Source organism: Schizosaccharomyces octosporus (genome assembly GCF_000150505.1).
Source record: "Schizosaccharomyces octosporus yFS286 unplaced genomic scaffold supercont6.2, whole genome shotgun sequence".
Classification (NCBI taxonomy): domain Eukaryota; kingdom Fungi; phylum Ascomycota; class Schizosaccharomycetes; order Schizosaccharomycetales; family Schizosaccharomycetaceae; genus Schizosaccharomyces; species Schizosaccharomyces octosporus.
In genome coordinates, this window is record NW_013185620.1 from 1 (window position 1) to 19,722 (window position 19,722).

Below are 19,722 nucleotides of genomic sequence, written 5' to 3' on the forward strand. Positions count from 1 at the left end.
AAGTAACCCAAGTAACCCAAGTAACCCAAGTAACCCACCGGGGGGGCGAGTAACCCAAGTAACCCAAGTAACCCAAGTAACCTTTTGTAACCCAAGTAACCCAAGTAACCCAAGTAACCCAAGTAACCCAAGTAACCCAAGTAACCCAAGTAACCCAAGTAACCCAAGTAACCCAAGTAACCCAAGTAACCCAAGTAACCCAAGTAACCCAAGTAAGTAACCCAAGTAACCCAAGTAACCAACCCAAGTAACCCAAGTAACCCAAGTAACCCAAGTAACCCAAGTAACCCAAGTAACCCAAGTAACCCAAGTAAACCCAAGTAACCCAAGTAACCCAAGTAACCCAAGTAACCCAAGTAACCCAAGTAACCCAAGTAACCCAAGTAACCCAAGTAACCCAAGTAACCCAAGTAACCCAAGTAACCCAAGTAACCCAAGTAACCCAAGTAACCCAAGTAACCCAAGTAACCCAAGTAACCCAAGTAACCCACCGGGGGGGCGAGTAACCCAAGTAACCCAAGTAACCCAAGTAACCTTTTGTAACCCAAGTAACCCAAGTAACCCAAGGAACCTAAGTAACCCAAGTAACCCAAGTAACCCAAGTAACCCAAGTAACCCAAGTAACCCAAGTAGCCAAGTAAAGTAACCCAAGTAACCCAAGTAACCAAGTAACCCAACCCAAGTAAGTAACCCAAGTAACCCAAGTAAGTAACCCAAGTAACCCAAGTAACCCAAGTAACCCAAGTAACCCAACCCAAGTAACCCAAGTAACCCAAGTAACCCAAGTAACCCAAGTAACCCAAGTAACCCAAGTAACCCAAGTAACCCAAGAAGTTAACCCAAGTAACCCAAGTAACCCAAGTAACCCAAGTAACCCAAGTAACCCAAGTAACCCAAGTAACCCAAGTAACCCAAGTAACCCAAGTAACCCAAGTAACCCAAGTAACCCAAGTAACCCAAGTAACCCAAGTAACCCAAGTAACCCAAGTAACCCGCATATCTTCTCCCTTCTCCCCATCCTCCCTCCTTCCACTTCTTTTTTTTCTTTTTCCCTCCCTTTCTCCACCTCTTCTCTTTTTTTTTTCTTTTTTTCTTTACTTTTTTTTCTTTCTTTTTTCTTTTTTTCTCACCACCTCCCTTCTTTCTTTCTCCACCTTCACTTCTCCTTTTTTTCTCTTTCTACACTCACCTCTTCCTTCTTTTTCACTTTTCATCACTACCTTCTTTTTCTTCCTCTCTTTTTTTCTCTCCTTTTTCCACCTTGCGCCTTTTTTTTTCACTTCTACTTCCTCACACACACTTCCACCTTCTTCTCTTTTTTCTCCCTTTCCCTCACCCACTGCGCCTTTCCTCTTTTCTTATTTTTTTCACTCTTTTTTCTTACTCTTCTTCTTCACCTTTCTTCTTCCTCCCTCCTTCTCTACCTTCATCCACACGCCTCTCTCTTTTTCCTTTTTTCCGTCACCCACCTCTTTTTCTCCACTTCTTTTCTCCTTTTTCCATCTCCCACTTCTTTTCTTCTCTATTTCCTACTTCTCTCTCTCTCCATCCTTCTTCTTCTTCTCTTTCTTCTCTTACTCACCCTCCGTGCTGTCACCTTCCCTCTCTTCTTCCTCTTCCGCCGTCTTCTTTTCTTTACGAGCATTTCTACCTTTTCTTCTCTATTTTCTTTTACTCTTCTTTTCCTCTCTCCATCTTCCATCTTCCACTTCTACTTCACCATCTCTCTCTTGCCTATTACCTCCCCCGTCTCTTCCTCCTCTTCCGCCTCCTTCACTTTATTTTTACGAACGTTTCTGCTTTTTTCGTTATTTCTCTATTTTCTTCCTTTTGTTTCTTTCCTACTTCTCCCTCTCTCTCCCTTCCCTCTCTTTCTTCTGCCTACTCACCTTCCCCATCTGTCGCCTTTACTTCACCTTCCGTGCTTTCGCCTTGCTTCTCTTCTTCCTCTTCCTTCTTTTTTTACGAATGTTTCTACCTTTTTTCTCTTTTTTCGTTATTTCTCTTATTTCTTACTTGTCTTCTTTCATCTTCTCCATTTTTCTCACTACTGCTTTCCCCTCCTCCACCTAATGTTTACATTCGTTTCTACTTATTCTCATTAATATTTTCTTTATTTTTATTTTTATTTTCTCTTTATTTTCTTTTATTACCCACTTTACTTCTTCTACCTCTTCTTCTCTGTCTTTTCCTTCATACTGCCTTGTCTCTTCGCCCTCCATCATGTCCACCACCTCTCTCACTTCATACCTCCCACCTGACTTCACCTACGTTTTACGAGAATATCTCCCATTTCGTTATTTTCTTTTATTTTTGCTTCTCCTTTTCCATCTCTCACCTCTGGCATTCTCTACTTCTTGCTCGTCTTCACTCATCTTTATAATCGTTTCTGTTTCTTTCCCTAACTTTTCTATTTATCTCTACGTTGATTCCTTTTTTATTTTTTCATTTCTATTCAATTTATTCTCTTGGCCTGCTTGCTTCTTGTTTCATTCCCACTTGGATGTCGTCCACCGCTCTCTGCTCTCTGCTCTCATGGCCCTCCCTCCCTTCTCATCTGCCTACTACTACTTTCCATTCTTTCTCCACCCATCATTCCTCATTTTTTACGAATATTTCTTCTTTAAATATTCTTTTATTGTTCTGATCGTTTCTTGTTTTTGTTTCTCTCCCTCTGCTTCTGTACATCTATTGTTCATTCACTAGTTGTCCAACACTCAAATACTTTTATTCCTTGCTTACTGTCGACCATTCTTTTATATTTATATTTTTATTAGTTTCTATTTTCTATTTTCTTTGCGAATATCTCTGCTTGTTTTGCCTTCAGTCCCCTTCTCACTCCTCTCTTCCCCTGTCATTTTGATGTTTTGCCTCATCCCGTGCTTGCTATACGACTGCTTTCGCTCCCATTGTATGTTTTATTAATTATTCTATTCATTTTTTATTTTTACGAATATTTCTTTCTCTTATTTGGGTTTTCTACTTGAACTATCTCCTCTGCCTCTCACTTTATAATATATATTCTATTTCCACTTGTGTTTATCTGTATGGTGTCAAATACATTTTATATTATTTAATTTATTTTTAATGCATTGCGTTGTCATTTTCATTCATATTCATCCATTCGTTCACATTCTCTCTCTCCTTTCTTTTGTTTACCCTCCTCTGCTCTCCTTCTGTCTACCACACTCCACAACCACTCTTCCCATTTCATTCTGTAACACACCAAACATTTCTTTTATTTTTCATTTCTATTCTGATGTTTTCGTAACGAATATATCGTGTCTTGACTTAGTTATACACCCAAACATCCTTTCGTCTCTTTACTCTTCTCCTTGTCGTTCCAACAAAGATTTCTTCAACTTTTATTTATATTTCTATTCTTCTCATTGATCTGTCCTTCTTTAATTCCTCCTATCTACTCATATTCATCCAAATTACTCTGCTGTACTTCTACCTCTAGTCCCTCTTCCTTACCCAGCACTCACCAACTCAACTCCATTCTCCCCCTTTCTAACTCTACCTCTCTCCCTACCCATGTTTTAACGAGTATTTCTGCTTTTAATTGTTTGATTTCTTATTTTTCGTTCACTCATTCTTCCCTACTTTTCTTATTGCTTCTCTGCATCCTCATTTCTATGTTTTTATTTTCTCTTCTTCTACGTTCCTTTACTGACTACTTTTTATTTCATTTTATTTTTTGTTAATATTATTATCATAAAATTATTTTCATTCTTCTTCCTTCTTTATTTCGTTCTTTTAATTCCTTCTCTTCCTATGTAACATTTCCCTTTCACCAAGTCTTCACCTCTATCACCTATCACCCAAGTCACCTCGCTCACCTGTCACCTCATCACCTAAATCACCTATCACCTATCACCTATCACCTATCACCTCTATCACCTCATCACCCAGGTTACCTGATCACCTGAATCACCTATCACCTATCACCTCTATCACCTCATCACCCAGGTTACCTTATCACCTGAATCACCTATCACCTATCACCTATCACCTGTAAAACCTATATCACCCACATCACCTGCCAACAAGGATAATCAAGTACTCCACTAACGTTTCTGCCCAATATCATCCTCTATTCATCATTTTCTTGTATTTTTTCTTTATTTCAACATTTCATCGATAGTTTCTTTTTATTTCTAGCTATCTAGATTCAGTCTACAGCCCTTCTTTTGCTATAGTATGTTGTTGTAAGAATACCCTTGTTTTCTGATGGATCTCTTTCGATTAATGTTTTTGTTTTCAGCACAATACAATGTTTGTATCTTTATCTACTCTATGCTATATTCAGTTGGCTTCTTGCAACAACGCCACGCCGTTTACAACTGCTCGACACAAATTTCGTTTATTTCGTTGAGCATAGCTTGTTTTCTCATTTTCTAAAACAAATTCAATATTTTTCTACATAATATATAATTAAAATATATAAAATATAATATATAATACTTATAAAACTTATAAAACGTGTAATGAATTCATGCAATATTCAAATAGTTGGTCGAATCGTTGATGAAGAAAGTGTTTGCCTTTGCGTAGCTGTTTTTCTTTTCTCCGCTTCAGATTTCTACAAACATCCTACTTTTTTCAAGTTTATCTTTTTCTTTTTCTTTATCTTCATCTTTTTCTTATTTTATGCTTTATGCTTTTCTGCTTTTTATTTACTTGCTTATTCTCTTACAAACTCAAAGAATTCTATCTGCCAAGCACAGAGCTATCCTACTACAGGCTGCCTATTATCAAAATAAACAAAATAAACTTTTACTTTTAATATGCTACTTGTGTTGGGTCGTGCTGGAATCTGGTTGACTTGTATTCCTCCATGCAACAAACAAGTTCATCCCTTTGACTTTTTTGCTCTTTCTTTGTTTCAATTATTCTTTCATCAACGAATATGTCTTATAATTCATTTTGTTATAATTCGGTTTGTCTTTCTTTAACACTGCTCGTTCGCTGGCTGTTTCCTTTCATATCTACTTGCGACACCCACTGTACTCACTCACCTACTGTATTGACAAAATTGCGAATATCTCTACATCTAGCGAATGAAATCCATTCAAAAGCACTTTGTTGAGTTTGAATATTTTTATTTCATTGATTTAAATAAAGAAAATATTATTTCATGAACGAGCTGGATACACGCTTTGAAACATGTCTGAATATACATTATTTATTCATACAAACAGTAGAAAAACAAATTTTTTTTTGAATATTTTCACTTTATTTTTTTATTTTTTTTATTTATTTACTAATTTTTTGACTTTTGTTTATTTACTTATATACTACGCTATATATCATTATTATGTATAGTAGACGCTTGCGTGTAGTCCTATTCCACTTATCGTATTCGGCTTGCGAGTCTTTATGGCTGTTTACATAGCGACGAGAGAATTCACTTTTCAGTTTTATGGATGTCGCTGGAATGCATTACATTCCATATCACACCGCAGCCCAACTCTGGTAAAGTGCACTACGATCGTCAAGACGCTACGGCTAAAATCAGTTTTGCAAATTGGCTTCCAGTGCCCAATCCTAATCCTACCCGGCAAACTCCAGCACCAAGTCGAGAGCACTACCTACCTACCTACACAAGTGCATGTCGTACCTTTTCTTTACGAATAACTCGACATAACTCGACAAATCGCTTCAAACGAGTTTTGTTAAACTTGTATTTTTGTATTCTATTCAATAAAACGTAAAAAATAGAATCTCAAAAACGAGTCGGATATACGCCTTTAAACTTTAATTAGTATATTGCATTTTTCAAATAAAACAATATAACATGAAAAAATTTTGACCATTTTCAACAATACTTTTCCATTTTCATCTACCTCTTCTACCTGTCTCTGTTTGTCTCTGCCTGTCTACGACAAAAGACCAAGACTCACCACCAACTGCTAGTAAGTACGTAGGTACGCCCATCCATACCATAGACAATATCGTGAATAACTCGACATTCAGCGGTCGAAATGGTGTCGAAACAGCTTTATTCAATTTCTTTTTCGTCTTTTATTGTTTAAAAATACAAAAATATCATCTCATGAACGAGCCAGAAACTCGACATGAAAAGTATTTGAATAAAAAGAAAAAAACTATTCTAATTGAACTATAAAAAAAAAGTCAATTTGAACTTTTTTACTTCATCTTCATCTTCATCTTGAACTAGTTCCCAAGTAAGCAAGACACTACGACATAAAAACTACAGCTTTCAGCATTTACAAACGATGGAATCGAATTCAACTAAATTGTATTCAATAATTTTTGTCTATTATCTATTATCATAATCTATCTACTCTATTCTATAACTATACAGTATTTAGCAAAGTTTTTCAACATCAAAGCAATCATGTGTTTGATATTTGACAAAGCAGTCATCCAGTGTTTGACTTTGATTTGAACTTTGAATTTTGAATTTTAAGTTTAATTTAATTTAAAATAAAGAGTCAAAGTTGAACCTGCAACTTTAAAACTTTCATCCCTAAACTAGTGAGCTACAGAGCATGCAAATGTTCATCCAACACATGTCGAATCACAAGAACAAACCCAGAGACCCTCATAGTTGAGGTACAAACAAACTTGTAAAATGTTTCGTCTGTGGTATCTCCATTGAGAAATTCATTTGCAATGGATTTTTTAAACAGCCTACTGTTCCATGCCGTATAAGTAAGCGGTATCAATTGATTTCTTGCCCAAGAACGACATTCCGGGGTGTATCCCAAGTCACCAGAATCATGTTCTTGGATTGTTAATCCACAATACTTACATACTCCCTTAAACTGAACATCCATCTTGCAATGGGCTCTTCCATGATCCGTTTTACGGCACCTGAAACACGCACTCCTCTCAATCGGGCATCTGCCCGGTTGATGCTGTTTGAGTTTTGAATCAGGATCCATAATCAAGCAAACAAACAGTCGTCTTTCGATACCCCAAAGAATTCAGCAACTGACGCTGATATCGCATTCTCATCCATCAACTGTTGATTGACATCTTGAACACGACTCTTATACTCCAACAATCTCTTGCGCTGCAATTGTTGCTCAACATCATCATCATCATCTTCTTCATTATCAACTCCAACATATCCACCAGGCTTTCTCAACGTCGCCATACCAGCGCTTTTGTTTCTCTTGACGGGCGAATCTTTGTCCCAAGCAGCGAGCCGCTTCTGAAACGACATATACGGCGAGTGAACACGATACTCATCATCCACCTTTGGAGAATTACCGTCCTTTCCAAGTTTGTCATGCGCAGGCTTATCCAAAATATAATTCTTTTCAACGTTGGCGAATGCATAATCGAGCTAGAACTGCCCGGTGTCAACAAGGTTGTCCCAGACATACCACTACTCAACTCTGGAGTACTGGCAGAAACAAGTTTGGGTGTTGTCATTTCCTTTTCCTTTTCCTTCTCGGAAGAAAAGACTGTGTATGTCCAACTTTTATTGACTTTGACTTTGGCTTTGGCGTCGAACTTTCCAAAAAGTTGCCGTTGCCGTTGCCATTGCCCTTACTCATGCTCACGCCCATGTTTGGTGAGAAACTATATGCTGTACGAGCATTTTCGCTAGTACTTCCATCGATCGTACGATTTCCTCCGTTCCCCAAGTTTGATCCATGAATATTTATCATTGCTGACTCACCAAGAAACATCTGTGCACACCTAGAACAATATACACAATTCTCAAATGAAGAACAACAATCACTATCCCCATCCATCTCTGCTGCAAAGTATGAACGCACACACATCGTCTTGTCCTTCATAAACATCTTCATCGACTCGTCCACATGCTTGGACCACACAGAATCGTGTTCCTGGTAGAAAGAGCTGCAATAGCATACTTACCATCTCTTCCCGCTCGCCCTGTTTCCTGAGCGTACTGCATACACGAAGTCGGTAATCCATAATGCACTACCAGACGCACTTCACCATAGTCGATCCCAAGACCAAACGCCTTGGTTGCTACCATGATTCGTGTCCTACCATTCGGGTTGCGAAACTTTTCAAACGACTTTTTCGTTCCGCTTCATCTAAATCTCCCGTGTAAATCGTGGCATCTGTACAAGGGAAAAGATCCGACCGTTGAATCTTTCGTTGCAGGTATTCCACTTCGTGCTTTTTTGGCAAAACACAATCACACGACCATCGCCCTCATAGACACTAGCTCTTTGCATCAAGACACTCAACTCGTTCAAAAACGCATTAGCCACTAGCGGACGTAAAAGATACAATAGATTCTGTCGCGCTGTCGATATGTCTCTCACAACGGTAAACGTAGCACCAAAAGTTTTGCTAGCACAAGTTTCCAGCGGTCGTGGAAACGTTCCGCTCAACAGATGAATCGGTGCAAACAATGCCGACAATCTTGGTGCCTGTAGCAAAGTGTTTCTCCAAGTACTATCCGTCAACAGACTATGGGCTTCGTCCACAACAACACGAGCTAAGCGACCAGCAACGCCAAGACTCTCAAAGAAAGCCAATGCAGAATTGGACAGTGCAGACTCGTACGTAAGGATAAACAGGTCGGGCAGTTTTAACGACGGAGTCACGGGTTGGTTCCTGTACTGAGTCCAAGTATTCGTGCATTCGACAAGTCCTGTTTCGTTAACTCTTCGCATCATGTCCTCACGTAAGGATATCGCGGGTACAACAACCAATGTGGTATTGTTTGGTCGAATGGTTTTATCAATCAAGGCTGGCAACAGAAATGATAATGACTTACCCGATGCTGTAGGAAGAACAATAATCAGATTCTTCTGACCTTGCACAGAAAAATAAACTGAATGAAATTGTTTCTTGGACCGAAACTTTGCACTCAGTCCACAGAATTGGGCTAATGCCCAACGGCAAAGTTGAACGTAGATCTGTGAAGGAGGAATCCCACGAGAGCCAGTATCCGACCACGAAGGCTGTTGCTGTTGCTGTCGCTGTTGCTGTTGCTGTTGCTGTTGTTGTTGCCGAAAAACAAGAAACACACACTTTTTGCTTTGGCGACTTTTCTTCTCCCTTTTGTTTTTCTTTACCTTCTTCTTCAACCGCTTGTTTAGCACTGTGTAGCATGCTCTTCAATTCTTTCGTCGACTCGCGAATTTCTTTTAGGATTGGATTACATTGTTCAACCAAGAGACCATGTGCAGAGTTGTCTTTGATTTTTAGCAGCTCTTGCCATTGAAAACTTGCTCGAAAAAATTCGCAAAGTAATCCGCTGGCAAATAATGCAACTTGTCCATCGTGCGTCCATAGATGAGAAGCGCTGTACTTCGAGTATGCCCGGCTTGTAGATCAAAATACGAATTTTTGCTCATGTCTTCCTCTAAATTTCTTTCTTTAAAGTAATGAGCAATATGTCGGTAATTTCGAAATCCCAACGGCTTTCCAAGGCATTCATATGTCACCTTTGGAAATATTCGATAAGGCATCCCACTATCCAAACGTTTCCCACCATTCACAACAAACATAGCATTCGTATAAACAGCAGCTGCTTGTTTGTTTCCTGTTTTCACAGAGCTCAAGAATGCTTGAAACGGACGTACTAGTGCATAGTATCGAAGGGCCAATGTTGACAGAGACTCTGGGAGGAATCGAGGGATTGGCTTTTCCGCAAACTTCATGTTTCTCGTCTTGTCGTACCGGCTGTAAATCATCAAACGACCAAACATCAAGTACAGCTCTCGTGCTTTGTACTTTGAATTCTTCAGCGTCCAATGTACCATTTCTTTTGCTCTCGCCGGTTGTCCAGCCGAAATATAGACCAAGCAAAACAACAGCTCATTGAACTTGGTCGCCTTTGTTTCATAATTCAGAATCGATGTCTTTGACCATTTCAAATCTTTTTTGAAGACTGCGTCAAAGTCATCCATCCACGACATGTCGTTCTTTTTCTCTATCCTCGAGCCTTTCTTTTCTCTTTCTCTTTCTCTTTATCGGTCCAGTCTTGCTCTTGGGTGCCATTCTGGCTTTCTTTTTGTTCGCTTGGACAAGCTCTTCAAAATAGTCGTAAAAGTCGTCCCTGGAAACAAGCGGCAAAAATCGATGTCGAAGTTCATCATTCTTCAAAACCGTTCGCAACAGCACACTTCTCGTCATCCGAATGTCTACGGATTCTTTGAAAAGGAATACCCCAGCTTGCTATTGTTAATATCGTCACCAACTGACTGTAACAAAGAACTTGGTAGTAGCTTTTCCATATCCACACCAAAGCATAATTCCTCCAAGAGCAATTGCAACCTTGAAAACATGCTTTCATACAGATGGCTCAGATCACTTAGGTCCAAGACAACCATATTGTTGATATGGCTCCCAACAATCGTATATTTGGCATTGAACGCCGGTCGAAACAATACCCTTGACGGGTTCAGACCTTCCAAGGTATTCGCATACCCCTCCGTCCTAGTCACATCACGTACGATTTTGTTGGCTTCATACAGAATGTCGTAGATATTCCTTTTGCCCAGAGATATATAGCGAAACACGTGTGTGTATGCAAAGGAACCAGCCGTATGAAACTCTGGTATAGAAGACAGTGTGACTTTTCCTTCCTCAACCAACCGTTGCAATTCACTGGCAGCGACCAAACGACACGTATAAATCAAGGGAGCAAAGAACGACGAAATTTCATACGCATACCTTGACGTTCCATCGTCACGCAGAGACAAGCATGCCAAGAACTTGACGATTTCTGTGTCGCGGATACTTTCCGAGAATTCGTACTGTCGTAGAAAAGCCAACTTTAATGCCTCGTGCAATTCAGCATACGCTTCATCCTTTCGAAAGTAGAACCCTCTTCTTTCTTCCTTCTCGTCAGCGTCGTCGTCAACGTCGTCACCGTCCTGTTGCCCTCGGTCATTGTTTTGGTCTTTCTGTATACCAGCAGCTTCTTCCTCTTGTCTCTGTTGCTCCAACTCTAATTGTAAAGCACGTTCGCGTTCGATTTCTTCACTCTCATCCAACGCTTCTTCCTCCATCATGATAATGTCATTGTCATTATCATTATCATCATCGCCAATAGCGGTATCAATCCATTCAGAGACTTTGGCATCTTCGTCTTCGACTGTTGCTTCTTTTCCTAGGTGTGATTCATCTCTTTTCGTTTTCGACCACCGCCTTGTTTCGCTTTAGCTTCAGCTTCAGCTTCAGCCGAAACGATTCTGCACATCCGTTCCAAATGGGATCGTACATGGCCATTCTTTTGACAATTTGGTCGTCGTAATAAAAACATCAAATACCGAGCAGTACTTCGCGCATAATTGACGACGCTGACCCTTTGCTCCAGCGGATTCAACCCACGCTCTTGCGCACTGTAGTTTCCTCCTTCTGTAAACAACTTTCTCGTGCCAATCATCATCCACTTCAAGTACTGAAATCCTCTATAATAATACCGAATCAACTCTTCCAGGATAATCTTGGAGTTTATGGCTCCGTCAATGTAATGCCATCCAATCAAGCCTTGCCAGTTACGGCCAAGTGCTTTGACAATGGCTCCCAACCCAGTTGCTGGTTTAGCAAATTCTTTTGACGAGCATCCACCGAATCGTTGTCGTCGCCATACTCTTCAGTTGCATTTCGTTTTCTAGCGTATGTGTTTGTATATGTATTTGTATTTGCATCGGCATCAGAATCTTCGTCCACACGATCCAAATACCAAGAATCAATCAACGAATCCAATTGATGATTTCTATCTTCTCCTACTACGGGAGCGAAATCCACTTTAAAGTATCGATGTCTTTGATAGCTTTGTTTTTCACCGTTTGCAACGAAACTCGTCGCATACACTCATTGACATTCACGGTCCTCCCATGATGCCGTCGAACATGACGGTAAAACGTGTCCGCAATTCCATGAACAAAACCTCCTCCACTATCAAAACAAATGGTACATTCGTATCCATTCAACAAAACAGGCAAGCCGAATATACACGGATACGTCTCCCATGAGGATGAACGCTCGTTCGACACGGTGGATGGACTCTTTAGATCGATGTGATTCATCTGCTTAAACAGGTTTTCAACCTCATCTTCAAAGCGAAAAACATGGTGAACGTTTTGCATGTGTGATTTGACATGTTCTACATCCAGCAGACCTCCACATTCGACGCACGATACAGCATGGATCGATAAAATTTGCAAGCCGTAGGTAGCTAACCCTTGGTTGATCTCGTAGTAAGGAGACTCATGCGAGCAACAAGAGTTATCTTGGGTACCTTGCCAAACGCATTCTTGCTTCATATCAAACGTCTCGTCTTCAACACCAATCCTAGCAACGGAAGATGCTGTTTCCGAAGCAGTCTCAAGACGATTGGGTGTAAGAGTAAGAGACGGAGACGGAGAAGGAAAAGGAGTAGGTGTAGGTGTAGGAGTAAGAGACGGATATAGTGCAGGAACAGAAATTGGATGGGAGGAGATTAGATTGAAAGAAGAACGATAGTCAGACGGTAAAGCCGTTTCGTCTTGAAGTTTGTTGATGGTATCGGTCGAAATTTGATTCTTTTGCGGTTGTACATTGTTTTTGGCTTTGTCATTATCATTATTCGCGTCCTTTCGGTCGGTATTATCGTCATTGTCATTATCATCATTATCGTTTCCATAGTCGTCCCTTGTTTCATCTTGGTCCTCTTCATCATCAACATCAATAGCAATAGACGAAACAGCTTCCTTTCCCTCTATAATTTTATCGTTTCCTTTTGCAACAACATTCACATCCTGATTGTTCTTTGCTGCTTCTATCCTCGATTCCTTGGGTCCTACAACATACAGATCAATAAACGTGCCACACCCCTTGACGTGTTCCCTAAATTTATTAGGCATTGTAAACTGCTTTTTACAGCAACATACAAAGCATCCACCCTCGTTCCGAACCATCTTTACGACAGTAGGATCCCGATTATCATTTATCGCTATGTGTACAAAATTTTGATGCAACTTTCGATGATGATAATCAAGAGTATTGGATGACAAAAAGCTCTGGGAACAGTATCTGCAGGAAAACATTTGTCGTTCGTTTCTTCTTTTCTCCGGGTGAGGGGTATAAAGTATAAAATTATAAAATAAGAAATAAGAAATAATCAATAATAAAACAATGAAATGAAAACGACTGAAACCAGTAGACCGACAAAATCCAATATTTGTCTTTTGTCGATTCACTATCAACATTTGCAATTGGCTAAGCTAGTTTATATAGGATTTTTTCAACCATTGTCTCTTTCATTGTTTGATTGTTTCTTTCTTTCTTTCTTTCTTTCTTTCTTTTATATTTTACATTTAATAAAGAATAATAACAATAAACAGTTTTAACAAGGGTATTTATAGTCATATTTGAAATAAACAAAAGAGATATACAAAGGCAGATCTAGCGGGGAAAATCAACAAAGAAACGCGACGCGACCTCCCAATCACCGTATCCCTAAGCCTCCCTTCTTTGTCTACTCTGCTGATAAGTAAAACAAACAAAGAAAAAGAAACGGAAGGCGAAGTCCGTCAACCATCTATTACCCCGCACCTATACGTCAAAACTTAGTAATCAACTGATCCGTCGATTATTGCAAATTTCCCGGACTTGTGCGAAGGTACATGGGTTCGAATCTCGGCGTATTGGTTTATTTCCCACATTGTTTATTTATTTACTTTTTATTATTTATTTATTTTTTTTTGTTTTTTTTTGAATTGTGTCTTTTCTGTTGGATATTTATGGTTCGTTTTTTTATCTATATATTTGATTAAATCATTTTATTTATTTATTTCTATTTTTTGACCAAAAACCCGATAGCTTAATGAGAAAAGTATTTCAAGCAAAAAAATCTATACAAAACAAAATTGCAACCCAATTTCTTGTAGGGTTCAGACATAAAATGAATTGAAAAAAGAAAAAACCATTTGAATTCTCATCCTTCGGTCACTTCATCTCTTTTTGCTTTATCTGTTGTCTATACTTGCTACGTTTCTACGACCTCTGTCTGGCCTTTCCTTTTGTCTGTATAAATCTTACAAGCATTCTCTTTTATGCATTACCCTTACCTTGTACGTCATACTTTGCAAACTATGAGCGAGAGCCGCTAAGTAAACATAATAATTCCTTTTAGCGAATAACTCGATCATTTCTTGACGAAACTGCGTCAAAATAGTTTCATTAAAATGTTTTTCATTCTTTATTATATAAAACAAAAAAATAGAATCTCAAAAACGAGCTCGATATACGTGCTGAAATTTTTATCAATATATTGCATTTTTCAAATAAAACAATATAAAATGAAAAAAAAAATTTCGAATATTCTCAGCAATCAAACTACATTTTCTCTCTCTGTCTAGACATACCCTACTCTACCCTACCCTACCCTACCCTACCCTACCCTACTCTACTCTAACGTACCCTACCCTACCGTACCGTACTTACCTGCCTACTTGGTCTTGGTTGGCCTTTCAACGACAAAGTCCACTCACCACCAGCCTTTGTGCCACCGCCTTACCTTTTCTATAGGAACTCTTTCTTTAGCAATAACTCGATATCTAATGGTTCAAACGGCATCAAAATAGTTTTTTTCAATTTCTTTTTTCTTCTTTTATTGTTTAAAAATATAAAAATATTATCTCATGAACGAGCCTTGAAACTCGCCAAAAAAAATATTAGAATAAAAAGAAAAAAACTATTTTAATTGAATAATAAAAAAAAAAAAAAAAACAAAACCAAAAAAATCAAAATCAAAATCAAAATCAAAATTGACATCTTCATCTTCAACAACAACTTAACTTGCTTGTGTTTCCTCCCTGCCACCATGGTCCCCAAATGGTCCTGAATGGTCCCCCCCCCCCCAACCAAAAAATCTTTCGGTCCCATCCCAGAGGACCATACAGGGGCCATGGTCCTCGAAAACAACCCCCACGGTCCCTAAAAACTAAAAGGTCCCTGGCCCCCACGGTCCCAACGGTCCCAAACGGTCCCCAACAAACTCCAAGGACCATACGACGAAAATGCTCCCAATGGTCCCAATGGTCCCAACCTTCAAACCCAATGGTCCCCAAACGGTCCCTGAATGGTCCCTAATCATACCCCCCCCACGGTCCCCCATTTCCTACTACCCCCACGGTCCCCCGGGACCATCGGTCCCTACCTACGTCATCCCCCCATCTCATCTACCCCCGAATCCATCCAAACTCCCCCTCTAGTAACCCAAGTAACCCAAGTAACCCAAGTAACCCAAGTAACCCAAGTAACCCAAGTAACCCAAGTAACCAAGTAACCCAAGTAACCCAAGTAACCCAAGTAACCCAAACCAAGTAACCCAAGTAACCTCCCTTCTTTCTTTCTCCACCTCTTCTCTTTTTTTTTCTTTCTACACTCACCTCTTCCTTTTTTTTCACTTTTCATCACTACTTTCTTTTTCTTCCTTTCTTTACACACCCACTTCTCTTTTTTTCTCTCCTTTTTCCACCTTGCGCCTTTTTTTCACTTCTACTTCCTCACACACACTTCCACTTTTTCTCCCTTTCCTCACCCACTGCGCCTTTTTCTCTTTTTCTTCTTCTCTTACCTTTTTTCTTACTCTTCTTCTCCTCCTTTCTTTCTCTTTTTCCACTTTCTTCTTCCTCCCTCCTTCTCTACCTTCATCCACACGCCTCTCTCTTTTTTCCTTTTTTCCATCACCCACCTCTTTTTCTCCACTTCTTTTCTCCTTTTTCCATCTCCCACTTCTTTTTCTTCTCTATTTCCTACTTCTCTCTCTCTCCATCCTTCTTCTTCTTCTCTTTCTTCTCTTACTCACCCTCCGTGCTGTCACCTTCCCTCTCTTCTTCCTCTTCCGCCGTCTTCTTTTCTTTACGAGCATTTCTACCTTTTTCTTCTCTTCTTTCTTTTACTCTTCTTTTCCTCTCTCCATCCTCCTTCTTTCTTCCCCTTCACCATCTCTCTCTTGCCTATTACCTCCCTTGCCTTCCCTTCTATCCCTGCCTTGCCTTCCCACTATTCTTCCTCTTCCGCCTTCTTCTTTTTTACGAGCGTTTCTACCTTTTTTCTCTATCTTTTTCCTCCCTCTCTTTCTTCTACCTACACACCTTCCCTGCTTTCTCCTCTACTTCGCCTACTCACCTTCTCATCCCCCGTCTCTTCCTCCTCTTCCTTTATTTTTACGAGCGTTTCTGCCTTTTTTCTCTATCTTTCTCTATTCCTCTTGCCTTATCTTCTTTTCTTCATCTCTCCCCCTTCACCATCTTTCTCCTGCCTTTTCATCTCCTGCCTCCTTTTCCCTTCTTCCTCTTCCGTCTCCTTCACTTTATTTTTACGAGCGTTTCTGCCTTTTCCTTTATTTCTCTTGCTTTTTATTTTTCTGCTTCTCTCTCCTCCTTCCCCACCTTTCACCTCTACTTCATCTCCCTTGTCTTCCCTTGCCTTTCCCTTCTCATCCCCGTCTCTTCCTCCTTTTCCTTTCTTCCTCTTCCGCCTCCTTCACTTTATTTTTACGAATATTTCTACTTTTTCGTTATTTCTCTTACTTCCCACTCACCATCTTCCATCTTCTACTTTACTTCTACTTCATGCCTTCCCCATCTGTCGCCTTTACTTCACCTTCCGTGCTTTCGCCAAGCCTCTCTTCTTCCTCTTCTGCCATCTTCTTTTTTTACGAATATTTCTACCTTTTTTATTTTCCTACTTCTCTCTCTCTCTCCCTTCCCTCTTCTACTTCTACTTCATGCCTTGCCTTGCCTCTTCTCTACCTTCCTCTGCCTTCTCTCTCACTTTCTATTTTTTCCTCTGCTTTCCCTTTATTTTACGAATATTTCTTTCCTTTTTCCTTTTTCCTTTTTTTCTTATTTCTTACTTGTCTTCTTTCATCTTCTCCATTTTTCTCACTACTGCTTTCCCCTCCTCCACCTAATGTTTACATTCGTTTCTATTATTTTCTTATTAATATTTTCTATATTTTATTTTCTCTTTATATTCTTTTATTACCCACTTCTCCTTCTTCTCTTTTACTTCTTCTACCTCCTCTTCTCTTCTTCACACTGCCTTGTCTCTTCGTCCTCCCTCATGTCTACCCGTCCTCTCTCACTTCATACCTTCCGCTTTCCTTTATCTTTATTTTACGAGCTTTTCTACTTTTTTTCTTTATTTTCTTTTATTTCACACCTCTTCTCTTCTACCTCTTCTTCTCTGTCTTTTCCTTCATACTGCCTTGTCTCTTCGCCCTCCCTCATGTCCACCACCTCTCTCACTTCATACCTCCCTCCTGTCTTTATCTTTATTTTACGAGCTTTTCTACTTTTTTTCTTTATTTTCTTTTATTTCACACCTCTTCTCTTCTACCTCTTCTTCTCTGTCTTTCCTTCATACTGCCTTGTCTCTTCGCCCTCCCTCATGTCCACCACCTCTCTCACTTCATACCTCCCTCCTGTCTTTCCTTTTATTTTACGAGCTCATCTGCTTTTTCTCGTTATTTTTCCTTATTCTCCTCTCTTTCCAACTTGCACCTCTCTCTTTCTCCGCCTTCTTTTCTGTCTGTTCCTGATCTGCCTTCTCTCCCACTTCCTATTTTCCTTCCTCCTTCAAACTCATTTTACGAATATATCTCCTTTTTCGTTCTTTTTCTTTATTTATGCTTGCTTCTCTACTCCTTTGTCTGTTGTCTCGCCTGCCTTCTCATACCTACTTCTCCTTTTCCATCTCTCACCTCTGGCATTCTCTTCTCCTTGCTCGTCTTCACTTGAATCTTACAATCATTTCTGATTCTTTCTCGTTATTTTTATTTATATTTTCTTTTCTTTTGATTATTTTCTATTTTCTAATTTTTTGCGAATATCTCTGCTTGTTTTGCCTTCAGTCCCCCTTCTCACTCCTCTCTTCTCCCTGCAATTTTGATGTTTTGCCTCATCCCGTGCTTGCTATATAACTGCTTTCGCGCTCGTTGTATGTTTTATTAATTATTATATTCATTTTTTATTTTTTACGAATATTTCTTTCTCTTATTTTGGGTTTTCTACTTGAACTATCTCCTCTGCCTCTCACTTTATAATTTATATTCTATTTCCACTTGTGTTTATCTGTATGGTGTCAAATACATTTTATATTATTTAATTTATTTTTTAATGCATTAAATCACCTATCACCTATCACCTATCACCTCTATCACCTCATCACCCAGGTTACCTGATCACCTGAATCACCTATCACCTATCACCTCTATCACCTCATCACCCAGGTTACCTTATCACCTGAATCACCTATCACCTATCACCTATCACCTGTAAAACCTATATCACCCACATCACCTGCCAACAAGGATAATCAAGTACTCCACTAACGTTTCTGCCCAATATCATCCTCTATTCATCATTTTCTTGTATTTTTCTTTATTTCAACATTTCATCGATAGTTTCTTTTTATTTCTAGCTATCTAGATTCAGTCTACAGCCCTTCTTTTGCTATAGTATGTTGTTGTAAGAATACCCTTGTTTTCTGATGGATCTCTTTCGATTAATGTTTTGTTTTCAGCACAATACAATGTTTGTATCTTTATCTACTCTATGCTATATTCAGTTGGCTTCTTGCAACAACGCCACGCCGTTTACAACTGCTCGACACAAATTTCGTTTATTTCGTTGAGCATAGCTTGTTTTCTCATTTTCTAAAACAAATTCAATATTTTTCTACATAATATATAATTAAAATATATAAAATATAATATATAATACTTATAAAACTTATAAAACGTGTAATGAATTCATGCAATATTCAAATAGTTGGTCGAATCGTTGATGAAGAAAGTGTTTGCCTTTGCGTAGCTGTTTTCTTTTCTCCGCTTCAGATTTCTACAAACATCCTACTTTTTCAAGTTTATCTTTTTCTTTTTCTTTATCTTCATCTTTTTCTTATTTTATGCTTTTCTGCTTTTTATTCACTTGCTTATTCTCTTACGACAAACGACAAAGAATTCTATCTGCCAAGCACAGAGCTATCCTACTACAGGCTGCCTATTATCAAAATAAACTTTTACTTTTAATATGCTACTTGTGTTGGGTCGTGCTGGAATCTGGTTGGACTTGTGCTTGACTTGTATTCCTCCATGCAACAAACAAGTTCATCCCTTTGACTTATGACTTTTTGCTCTTTCTTTGTTTCAATTATTCTTTCATCAACGAATATGTCTTATAATTCATTTTGTTATAATTCGGTTTGTCTTTCTTTAACACTGCTCGTTCGCTGGCTGTTTCCTTTCATATCTACTTGCGACACCCACTGTACTCACTCACCTACTGTATTGACAAAATTGCGAATATCTCTACATCTAGCGAATGAAATCCATTCAAAAGCACTTTGTTGAGTTTGAATATTTTTATTTCATTGATTTAAATAAAGAAAATATTATTTCATGAACGAGCTGGATACACGCTTTGAAACATGTCTGAATATACATTATTTATTCATACAAACAATAGAAAACAAAAAATTTTTTTTTAATATTTTCACTTTATTTTATTATTTATTTACTAATTTTTGACTTTTGTTTATTTACTTATATACTACGCTATATATCATTATTATGTATAGTAGACGCTTGCGTGTAGTCCTATTCCACTTATCGTATTCGGCTTGCGAGTCTTTATGGCTGTTTACATAGCGACGAGAGAATTCACTTTTCAGTTTTATGGATGTCGCTGGAATGCATTACATTCCATATCACACCGCAGCCCAACTCTGGTAAAGTGTACTACGATCGTCAAG

The 19,722-nt window shown here is 38.9% G+C and overlaps 1 protein-coding gene across 1 annotated transcript; it reads right to left on the bottom strand.

Annotated features, from left to right (window-relative positions):
• Positions 1-6,509: 6,509 nt before the first annotated feature.
• On the bottom strand, positions 6,510-12,821 carry SOCG_03651 (ATP-dependent DNA helicase recQ; the record flags this gene model as incomplete). Its single annotated transcript, XM_013163563.1, has 10 exons — positions 6,510-6,887; positions 6,947-7,291; positions 7,458-7,680; positions 7,860-7,980; positions 8,159-8,957; positions 9,195-9,859; positions 10,166-11,068; positions 11,119-11,463; positions 11,505-11,723; positions 11,789-12,821. The coding sequence occupies 10 exons, from the start codon at positions 12,819-12,821 to the stop codon at positions 6,510-6,512; spliced, it is 5,031 nt and encodes a 1,676-aa protein (XP_013019017.1).
• Positions 12,822-19,722: the final 6,901 nt, after the last annotated feature.